We start from the raw sequence: 12209 nt of genomic DNA on the forward strand, positions 1-12209 counted from the left end.
CCATGACTTCCAGAAACATTGGCAACTGTGTATAGATAGCCAAGGGGACTACTTAGATAGGAACAAGGATCATTACTTAATAAGTGCAATTTTCTATTTTTTTTTTAATACTGTCCTGGAACTTTTGTGACACGGAGTATTCATATGTTCGATATTTAGACTGGAAGGCATCAGTGTGTTACAAGAAACTGAACCCGAACTGTGCATCTGTATAGCAAAAACGTCTGGCAATTCAACCCTGACAAATTACCCAGGCAAGTAATTGTAGAACAAAAACCATGTTTTGAGGAGGACTGTAACATATTTATCCCTTCTCAGAAAAAGCAAGAAGTGGATGCAGTGCTAGTTTTCACCGTCAATAATTTGTAAGAATCGTCACAAATCAAACACAGGAACAAGAACTGCAAATAGGGATATAGGTCAACTGGGTAAAATCACAACAACGTTGGTATTAGTCACACTGGGAATAAACTTGCATTGTATATTAATGGGCAAGATTATTAAATAATTAAAGCACATTGGTTTTGCAATTAAAACATAATGATAAAATTTATCCGGTCCAAGCCAGTTCTTTAAAACTGCATTTATTGCATTGCAATTTGCCACACTGCAAGAGGCTCCATCTCTTATTAGTTACACATGTATATCAATCAAATTATGGTCACTGAAATGAAAAGAATGGATCAATGGCAATGGATTCAATGAAGACGGAATGACATGAAATGATGTCAATGAAAACCAGTCAAAAATGCTAGACACGCAATTGGCAAAAAGACCAGGGACGGTGAAAGTGAAAGTCTGAGTCCCACGTGGATGTATACTCAGGTAGCCTGGGGGTTATGGCAGCTGCTCATGAAAAGCAGGAAACTTCAGTTCGTGTCTCAGTCTGGCACAAATCGTTGCTAGGCAATGAAAACCTAATGTAGACAATTATGCCACATAGCCTGTTGAAACCTTCCTTCTTAGCGTTGTACAGTGTCGCCATCTATCGGCAATAATGAAAAACTCACATCTCTAGTGATATGTAGTTTGTGCTGTAAACCTCGCATCTCCGGTAATCGCCATTGTTAGTGCGCAGGGCGAACACATGCTCCGAGATTAAAATGTTTTCTGATGTGACAGTAACCTTTCTGTCTGACAGACCCAACACTGCTTTATTGCTACAGGTACACATTAGTATTTCCAGGTATTTGTGTATTGCATTTTAATATACAGAATTAATAATGACCTTGTTAAATACAATGTTGATTTACGAGTTTTTCATCACACGTAAAGCCGACAGCACTCAGTACATACGAGGTTTTAATTTTAGAACTTAACAGAATCCTATACATTCTACAGTAACTACTTTGTTTCCAGCTATGGGTAAAAAGAGTAAATTCACTCTTCACCTTGTGAAACAAGCCGACAAAGGGTCATATCATATAAAATCACCGGAAGAAGATTCTAGTCAGGTTCCTCCTTGTCCTGCACCAAAAGAAAGAGTAGACCTACAAAATGAAGGTAAACCGTAGTTTATATTGTTGTAACTTCAACTAAGATCCTTGTTTGAAATTGAGGTGATTAAATTATTTAAATATTATTGATGACATTATTGTTTACACTATGGATAATGCAGAAAAAGAAGCCAATACAGAGGCGAATTCCACTTCTAAGTTTGGAAGTCTTTTCGAACACAGCAGCAAGGATGATATCTTCAGTGGCAGTAGTGATGTTTATGATCCCGATAAAAACAAAAATGACCATAGCAGTAACAACAGCACGGAAGATGACAATGATGAAGTTGATGTGGGAGTAAAAAGTACTAAGCAGCACTGTAAAAGGAAAAGCAATCAACCACTTCAAAGTTAGCAGAAAGAAAAATGTATGAGGGTACAGGATTATTTAGGCAAAAAGATGAGTTTGGCAAAAAGAGTCCAACAATGAGCAGAAGTAGGAGGGAAATGAAACCACGATGTACTTGTAAACATTCTTCCTTAAATAGGAACAGGACTTGCAAGGATATTACAGAAGAGCACAGACAGCTAATATTTAATAATTTCTGGCAGGATATGTCTTAGGGTGAAAGAAATTTTTTTGTTAGAAGCCATGTCTACTACGTTCCAGTTAAAAGACGCAGAAATAATTCAGAATCTAATAAATCTCACTGCTATAGCACACTACATTACAATTTTGTAATAGAAGGACACAGAAATCTGTCTGCAAGACTATGTTTCTGAATACTTTGTGCTTAGGTGAATGGAGTGTCAGAACATGGGCATCTAGTGCATCAGGAAGAACGCTTGCAGAAGGGCCTCAAATGCAGGAGAGACCAACGAAAGTTTCAGGTGGACGACAATCAGCATCAGATTTTTTTGCACAGTTGCCAAAACTGGAATCGCATTACTGGCGTCATTCTTCCACAAAACTCTACTTGGAACCTAACTGGCAGAGTTAATCAGAACTACATAGGAAATACATAGAATTTTGCAAGAAAAGAGGACAAATCCCAGCTGCTTACAAACAGTTCTGCAAGGTATTCGATGAAAATAATCTTACCCTATTTTCGCCTAAAAAGGACCAGTGTGATCTTTGTTGTTCTCACTAGACAGGAAATCTCTAGACAATGAATACTCTTTGCATATGGCCCGAAAAACTGAGGCAAGGGAAGCGAAAAATAGTGATAAATTAGGACCAGCTAGAGTGTTTACTATGGACCTTCCAGCACTTCTGCTTTCTCCGAGACTAAAAGCATCTGCACTGTACTATAAAAGCAAACTAAAGGTCCACAAATTTACCATCTATGATTTAAAAAGTAATGATGGTTATTGTTACCTTTGGCGCGAGAGAAGGTGGACCAACAGCTTAGGAATTTGCCAGTACACTCACACATTTTATAGAAACATTCAGAAGCTATTTTATATAGTGACGGATGCACGTACCAGAATTGAAACTCAGTCATGAGTAATGCACAGGCTTATCTTGCCAATCAGAAACACATTACAATAGTGCAAAAATTTCTGGAGAAAGGTCACACTCAAATGGAGTGTAATTCTATGTACTCCACCATAGAAAGGAAGTTAAAAAACAGACCATTTATACTTCTGCTGCTTATGTAGGAGTTTGTACTAACGCAAGACAAAGTCCTAGACCTTATGTTGTCAATTATTTGGACCACACATTTTTCAAGTCCTATGATAAACTCACGTTTTATTTGTCTATTCGGCTAGGATCCAAAATTGGGGATCCAACAGTGACTGATATCTGGTGTCTTAAGTACGATCCCTCTGGAATAATGGTACATAAATTGAAATTCAGCAATACATGGGAACCACTTCCAAGAAGGATGTCAAACATACCCAGCTCATTTACAGTGCCCCCTCTCTACAGTTCACCACTAAAGATCAGTGCAGAAAAGTTTACGCATTTGCAACAACTAAAGCTGGTCCTTCCTAAGGATATGCATTCATTTTATGACACACTGCCTCACATTTGTAATGAGAGAACTTGTCTGTGCCTAAAAAAATGCAGCTGAAAATAAACTTGTTTACAGCCACCTATGACTGTGATAGTAGCAGTAATAGTAACAATAATAAATGTTAATAAACTGCACAGATGTTTACAGTAATAAAAGTTTAATTAAAGCTAACAACATTGTTTCTATGTTTTTTAAACACTGTAATTTATTAACATCCAGATTCTAATATTTTGATCAATATCTGCAACAATGTATCCTTACAGATGTTTCATAATACACATATAACGCAAAGTTTAAGTAAGTATTTTTTAAAACAAATTAAACATTCATTCATTTCAGTTCTTAACCGTGCACTTGTTACATGCCTCTTATCTTCATCACTACCAAAAAAATAACTGAAAACCTCGTAACTCCAAAAACCGGCAGACAATTTGAAGTGCATAATAAAGTCTTATGTACCAATGACCACATCCATATTGTGTAGCAGAAACCACTACATTTGACTAATCAGGTCCCCATGTGATTTCTATAATCAGTTTTGTGTTTCTCCTGTAAAATTTGACCAATTTGAGTTACGAGGTTTTCATTGCCTAGCGAAGAAATTTGCCTTGGTTTATTTTTCACAAACTCAACATTTTCCCAAGCAGAAATTAATCTCAGAGCCCCCAACCCACTGCTCTCTGTTGCATTATGCTATCAGGACCACTGGATACCACAAACTGCATGCAGCACAGACGTTAGCGGTGCATAACTTACTGAGAGGCATTTCCTCAATGGTAACTGTGCATTTGCAATTAACAAACGAATAAAGAAAAACTTGCATTTCACTTTATTTTTTTTGGAAAGACATAACGTACAGTGCCTTGGAAAGTTTGTAATAAGGAGGAAATGTTGAGAATTGTGCACATCTGTCACATAACAGCTACACTGAAATATAACGTGTCGCTGCTACAATACATCGTCGTTTTTATAGCTCTCACCTACTCCTATTAGTTCTTCATGAAAATTTTATTTTCATTCCTTACGTTAAATGACTTTTAAATATAATGCTGAGTATGCAATTTGCAGAAACTGTGTTTGATCTGGCTCAGGTGATTTTCTATAAACATATAATACATAAATGGAAGCTGTGAGATAGGTATGGAAAACATCAGTGGGTGCTTGTGGTACTGTGACAGACAAAGTGCAGCAGGGGGCGAGGGAGGCAGCACACACTGTGGCATACATTTTTTTAAAAAAAGTACCAGTAAGAGGACAGTTTTTGTTTTTCAACACACTGTAAAATCTTGTTTGTTACATAGTTTTACATCAGAATGAACCATACAGTATGTTTTGTTGTTATAAGCCTTGAAAGATCAGTTGATAGTATGGATAATGCCTCTGAAATAGATTATAAGTGGAACATAAATAAAAGGTAAAGATGCATAAGGCAGTGCATTTCCTTTACAATAGGTGATGCTGGGGGAAATCAGATTAGGAAATGAAATGCTAAAAGCAGACAAATTTTGCTATTTAGGCAGGAAAATAACTGACAGCTGACTGACAAAGCAAGAAAAGCTTCCCTGGCAAAAAGAAATATGTTAACATATCACATAAATTTAAGGGTAAAGGGTGCAGAGAGTAGCCTTATATCACAGTGAAATGAGGGCAATAACAGTACAGATAAAAAGTTAATACAAGCTTTAGAAATGTAGTGTGACAAATGAATGCTGAAGATCTAATGGACAGAATGAAAAATCAATGAAGAGGTATTGACTCTGGTCAGGAATGACAGAAAATTATGGCACAATTCGACTAATGGAAGAGATCAGTGAAATCAGTGAACAGCACACGTCCTGAGGCATCTAACAATAGTCAACTCGGTAACTGAGGAAAGTGTGAGAGATAAAAACTGAAGAGGGAGACTCAGGCTCGACAACAGTGAGTCGAATCAAATGCATATAGGTTGCAGTAGTTACACAACAATAAAAGGACTCGCTCAGGATAGACTAATATGGGGAGAGGCACCGAGTGAGTTTCTGGCCTGAAGACCACAACAACATTATTTGTATTACCACATTCTCCTGGTTTGTAGGCTTACTTCTGGCCTCACACAGTCCAAATAAACAAGGTTGCACTGTAGCTGGAAGCAGCTCGAGGCACACGCACTGTCCTCCTCGGTACACTGTACGAGGACACTGAATTCACATGAAGTTCTCTCCGGATCTGCTGTATTCGAGCAACAATTGTCTAAATGTTTGTGGCTGCTTCTCAAATACGAACATCACAACACTTCAGATTTTTCTGCAGGAGCCGTGTCGGTATCTACGGAGGTGTCCTTGCCATCTTCCGCCTCAATTTTCACGTCTGCATCTACAGAGGGCTGCTTGCTGTCCTCCTCATCTAAGATAACTAACTCGACATTGCCTAATCCGAGATACGCTTTATTCTTCAAGGCTCGGATGGCTTCGAGACTCCGATTGTCAACTACGTAGACCAGAGTCTGGCCTGACGAATCGGATTTCGCACTCACGTTCCTCCACGTCCTGGTCTCTAGAGTCTTGTTTTGAGTGCTGAGCATCAGCAAGATTTTTTTAGGGTCTGTCTTGGCAAACAACTTTGGTGTCTTAAATAGTACCTTAGTCCCTCGTGCCACTTCCCCTTTAGGCTTTACGCAGAGCTTCGCACCATCCCACGGCTTCAGCAGGGGCACAGTTCTCTCCAGCCACTGCTTTGTCTGCTCGTTGGCACACGTAAGGATGAGAACACCCTGCGAATTGTTCGAATTGTAAAACTGTGGAAAACACCCGTCCTCGAGAGGTTCAAGAGCGTCTACGAGTGCTTCTCTGATTTTTTCGATTTCACGTGCTGAACATTTTCGCTCCGAATCTGGTGTTATCAACATATTCTGTTTGTACAGCGCTTCATCTTCAGTCTCCTCTCCCCCTGCAACTGTTGGCGTACTGTCGGCTTTCGGAACCTGCTTTTGTACTTTCGACGTATTCTTGTTCTTAACTGCGTGTCGTCGGTCGGATCTTATTTCTCTAGCTGCTAATCTCAATTTTTGAGACTCGAGTTTCCGGTCTGAAGCAGATTTCTTCACTTGTGTCTTCCCTACTCTTCCTGAAGATGAGTGCCCAGCACCTATATTGAAAGAACAAAAAATTATAATCAGATTACCTACACAGCAAACTGTAGTCCCAGGCACATCAGGAACTACAACTTGTGTTTGTTAAATAAATGCCATTTTTATACTAGAAAAGGTGAATGCATTTGAAATAAATTATTGTATGTGAAAGCTTAAACCTTACTATACTTTTCACTAAAATTTCCACCCATAGTAAGACCTTTTAGGTTTCAAGCTTCCTACAGATGACAGTATCATCCACAAACATCCTACAGATCTTATGACATTATCTGCAGAATCATTTACTTGAGGTGCTTAAATTCCTTAGTCATTATTCTTTTCTTCCTATCCTCCTCCACTTTCTCACTGTGTTTTTCCTTCCTTTCTTCTGACCATTTCAGATCAACCCTTTCACTCTCCTACCTCAGAATCCATTCATATTTACTCTTTGCCTAAATACTTTTTTACTTCTGGTCCAACTTCTTGTTTACTTCTTACCCACAAATATTTCAAGATCTTTTTGGTTAATCCACTGTCTTGCATTTGATACAAATGTCCAAAAAAATATCAGTTTTCTTTTTATCTTTTTTTGTTTTCTATGCTTTGACGAATTTCAGCTTACTTCATAATTTCCAGCCTTCCATGGGACTAATAAAGGATGTCCAGCAAAGGAGCCCCCAGTTTTTAATATTTCAAAAACTAAGATTGGCAGACGAGTGAATGAACAGTACATTTATTGTGAAAGTGGCAAGACTGTGAGACAGAAGTTTTGAAATAGTTCGAGAAGCTGATAACAGATGGTGTTGTAATCACACGACATACTGTTTATAAATAATACACTGCACTCAGCGTGATCAGTTCCACCATTGAAACATGAAAGGAGGTTAGTGTACACAAGGTAGAGGTTGAAATTGTATATTCCATTCAACGACGAGTTTTCTGGTACTGGATACCACAGTTTAGAACACAGTCCTACAGCAATAAAGTGTAGTTTTCAAACATGATTAATGTTCCAAAACTATACACAAGCTTATTCCATTCAACGACGAGTTTTCTGGTACTGGATACCACAGTTTAGAACACAGTCCTACAACAATAAAGTGTAGTTTTCAAACATGATTAATGTTCCAAAACTATACACAAGCTCTTGCCAAATTGCAACCGACAGGTGGACTGGTTGTCACTCTAGCTGGGAATGTTGACTCCAAGCAAACTGTAGTTACCCCTGAAAATATTGCCATGGTTTCTGGAATTATTCAGCCCTATCTATCCAAAGAGTTGCAGCAGAAGGTCTGAAGTGTTCCAGCATGCAGAAAATACTGAGACCGAGCCTACACACACTTCCGTTCAAAATCCAAAGCCATCAGGCCACACCAGTATGAGATGGGCAACAGAGGGATGGCTTTGTGAACCGAATTCTCACACCAATTGATATCGAAGAATTTGATGTTCTGCATGTGGTTCACAGATGAAGCACACTTCCACCTGAATGAAGTCTTGAAGGAAAAAACTAGTTATTTTGAGGTTCCAAATATCCCCATTTGTGTGAAGCAAAACCACTGTATTCTCCCAAAGTTACTGTTTGGCTTGTGGTATGGAGCAGAGGCATTGATGGCGCTTTTTTCATGCGAGTTGCAGCTAGTGAATGTCACGTTGCAACTTTGCATAAATTTACTGTCATAGAGCTAGGATCAACTAGGCACCAAGAGGTTCACGCAATATAGGGCCAGATTACATCGCACCAAACAGGTGTTTCGCTTTCTTGATGAAAAAATGAAATGAAATGTCGTGTGGCTAGGGCCTTCTGTCGGGTAGACCGTTCACCTGGTGCAGGTCTTTTGATTTGGCGCCACTTCGGCGACCTGCGCGTCGATGGGGATGAATACTTCACAAATTGAGTCACTGTGTCGGATTATTATACATTTACTGGCCAGGGATGGATTAACTTCCATGTGTGCCCAATGTTACACCTTTGGACTACTTTTTGTGGGACACATTGAAAGAAACTATCTATAGGAACCATCCCACCACACTCTAAGAGCTAGAATTGGCGGTCTGCTTGGCATCTGAATCCATTTTTCATTTGCACCATCTCCGGTCTACAAGTGGTGGAGATTTTGAACTGATTGTGATGCAATTTCAAGGTCTGTTTGCATAGTACGAGTTTAATTATGCACATTGACACTGTAAGGACTACACAGCGTACAGCACCATCTGTTAGCAGCTTTCGAGCTATTTCAAAACATTATGTATAAAATTCTTACAGCTTTCAAACAAAACACACCATTTGTTGCATTCTTCTGTCGATCTTAGTTTTCGAGATATTTAATGTTGAAATCAGGGACTTCTTCGCTGAACACCATGTATTTTCCTAATCATTTGCATTTCTAATGTTTCTTGTTTATCTAAATTATAGTTTAATGCTAGACATTCCCTTCCATATAGACATTGTGGTTTCACTACTGTATTGTGATCCCTTATTTTAGCAATTTTAGACAGACATCTTTTGCTATAAAAATCTTTAGTTATTCCGTATGCCCCACCCATGTGTTTTTCCTCTCTAGCAGCTTTTTCCAAGTCATTTTCTTGGATCATCTCCCCAAGATATTTAAATTTTTTAACCTTATCTTTTTGGCCAATATCTATTTTCAAAAGTTTTGGTGAGTTTTTAATAATTGTTACAAATCCATTCGTTACTGGTGAAATCTTATATTCCTTCAGTTTATTATTCCAAATTCTCACGGTCTTTTCTAGAACATGATTAAAAAGAATGGGGGTTAGGCATAACCTTGCCATACATTTGTTTATTTCGATGGACTGACACATATCTCTCATAAATTTAACTTCAGATACTGCATCTGTGTTTCATGAAACATATTTGCCAATTTAAACTATTTAAACTTTACACCAAATTCTTGGATTATTTTCTCCATTAAACAAATCAAAGGCCTTTTTGAAGTCCACAACCATTACTACAGTGTCTTCTGAATTCAGTAATCTGTGGTGAATGACTGGCTTTAGAATAAATATTTGTACAGAAGAGGCTCTGTCATTCTAAAACCACCTTGATATCTTGACAAAATGACTCTCCAGTGCTGTGTTTACTTCGTTTTGTACAATCTCTGAAAATAGTTCCCACACAACTGGTATAAAAGAAATTTCTCTGTTGTTGTTAACATCTTGTTTATTGCCTTCTTACGCAGTGGAAGTATTGAGGCTATCTTTTATTTCTGGTAGAGATAATTTCAAAATTCCTGAAATTACTTTTAGACCTGTTGATTGTGTTGAGTTCTATATGCTAAGAAATCCTGAACTCGGTCAGAAATCTGGTTCAATAATAAGTAAGTGATCTCTGTTTGCAGAGTCCATGTTGATTTTTATAGAGGGGACTTTTTTTCTCCAAAAAGGCCACTATGCATGTATTAAACATGCACACTGATAGCACCAATGTATGTCTAAAATTATGTGCCTATGTCTAACAATCCTTTTTGAAAATGGATGTGGTCTGAACTTTTTCCAATCTCACAACTACTTATTTCCCACAGTACATTCTGCAGTCTAGGAAGACTACATAATACTGGGTGGCTGTCACTCACAGGAGTAAATGACAGAAAATGTTAAAGATGAAACACTATATTACAGTAAACAATGAGAAGTTTCCGTGTGTGGAAGAACACAGGCAAACTTATAAATATCTCTTGAAGCACTTCATATATCAAAGTAATATTAAAAACATTATAGTTTTTGAACATTTTCCCTGAAATCTGTTACAATGAGACCCCTCTTACCTCCAGAGCCTCGCAATTTTGGGCTCGAAGACCGATGCTTTTCTCTATCCCTTCCTGCTGGTACTCTGTAGAAGAAATAATTCACCATCATAACTGAGTCACAATACAATTGATTCTAGTAACAAAGCTGCTTAAGAATGAAAACTGTAACCCAAAATTCCAACGTGCTGTACAAACGTATTCTTCAACACACAGAACAACTGATTTCTGAAGCTTATAATACCCAACAGATATCTTTCAGTGTTCCCATCTATCACTCAAAGTCTTCTCTGTGTGGTGAGTAGCAATCTATCCAATTTCATATCAATTTTCCACATGACATGGAAGCAGGTTCAAACTGTATCACATCTTAAGAAAGGTAAAAGCATTACTCATATTAAAAAAAAAAAGTGGAAGAAGAAAGGAGGTCACTACTCAATGTTAAATCTGTACTGAATAATCACAATTCAGTTTTGCAGAATATTGCTGTCACATGGAAATAAAACATTTCATCAGTGACTATACTGCTAAATAGCTACTATTCTTCGAAACACCTGTTCTTTGAACACACAGACACACACACACACACACACACACACACACACACACACACACACACACACACACACACACACACACAAATGCTTCAGAAATTATACAAGACAGGATCTGTAACAGAAAACTATTTCACTTTGCTTTTATTGTGTAATCAGTATCCATAATTAACTTGTGAGTGGGACAAATATTTTGCTGCATGATTTTCCCTCTTCTGTATCAAAGTAAACGGTTCTCAGTCTGCAGCCCTAAAGCCTTGTAACAGTGACACATGTTTTGCTTGTTCCTTTTCTTCTTTTCTTACTACATGCTCATACTATACACTTGCAGAAGGGGAGCTGATTTAGTAGCGACTAAATTCCTCACACAATCATAATATATATATATATATATATATATATATATATATATATATATATATGTCTGCTTGTGTCTGTATGTGTGGATGGATATGTGCGTGTGTGCGAGTGTATACCTGTCCTTTTTTCCCCCTAAGGTAAGTCTTTCCGCTCCCGGGATTGGAATGACTCCTTACCCTCTCCCTTAAAACCCACTTCCTTTCGTCTTCCCCTCTCCTTCCCTCTTTCCTGACGAGGCAACAGTTTGTTGCGAAAGCTTGAATTTTGTGTGTATGTTTGTGTTTGTTTGTGTGTCTGTCGACCTGCCAGCACTTTCATTTGGTAAGTCACATCATCTTTGTTTTTAGATATATATTTCCTACGTGGAATGTTTCCCTCTATTATATATATATATATATATATATATATATATATATATATATATATATATATATATATATATATATATATATATATAATGGAAGGAAACATTCCACGTGGGAAAAAATATATATAAAAACAAAGATGAGGTGACTTACCGAACAAAAGCGCTGGCAGGTCGATAGACACACAAACAAACACAAACACACACACAAAATTCAAGCTTTCGCAACAAACTGTTGCCTCATCAGGAAAGAGGGAAGGAGAGGGAAAGACGAAAGACATCCTTTCGTCTTTCCCTCTCCTTCCCTCTTTCCTGATGAGGCAACAGTTTGTTGCGAAAGCTTGAATTTTGTGTGTGTGTTTGTGTTTGTTTGTGTGTCTATCGACCTGCCAGCGCTTATATATATATATATATATATATATATATATATATATATATATATATAGAGGGAAACATTCCACGTAGGAAAAATATATCTAAAAACAAAGATGATGTGACTTACCAAATGAAAGTGCTGGCAGGTCGACAGACAAACAAACACAAACATACACACAAAATTCAAGCTTTCGCAACAAACTGTTGCCTCATCAGGAAAGAGGGA

At 37.8% G+C, this 12209-nt stretch overlaps 1 protein-coding gene across 1 annotated transcript in view; it reads right to left on the minus strand.

Moving 5' to 3' along the window:
• Positions 1-3677: 3677 nt before the first annotated feature.
• Positions 3678-12209, minus strand: part of LOC126425130 (uncharacterized) — a 31989-nt gene continuing 23457 nt past the window's right edge. The window contains exons 4-5 of the mRNA XM_050088073.1: positions 10352-10416; positions 3678-6580 (exon numbers count right to left, since the gene is read on the minus strand). Of these exons, the coding sequence (XP_049944030.1) occupies positions 5721-6580; positions 10352-10416 (925 nt within the window). The 3' untranslated portion in view covers positions 3678-5720. The remainder of the gene's footprint in view (positions 6581-10351; positions 10417-12209) is intronic.

Source organism: Schistocerca serialis, chromosome 10 (assembly GCF_023864345.2).
Source record: "Schistocerca serialis cubense isolate TAMUIC-IGC-003099 chromosome 10, iqSchSeri2.2, whole genome shotgun sequence".
Lineage (NCBI taxonomy): Eukaryota > Metazoa > Arthropoda > Insecta > Orthoptera > Acrididae > Schistocerca > Schistocerca serialis.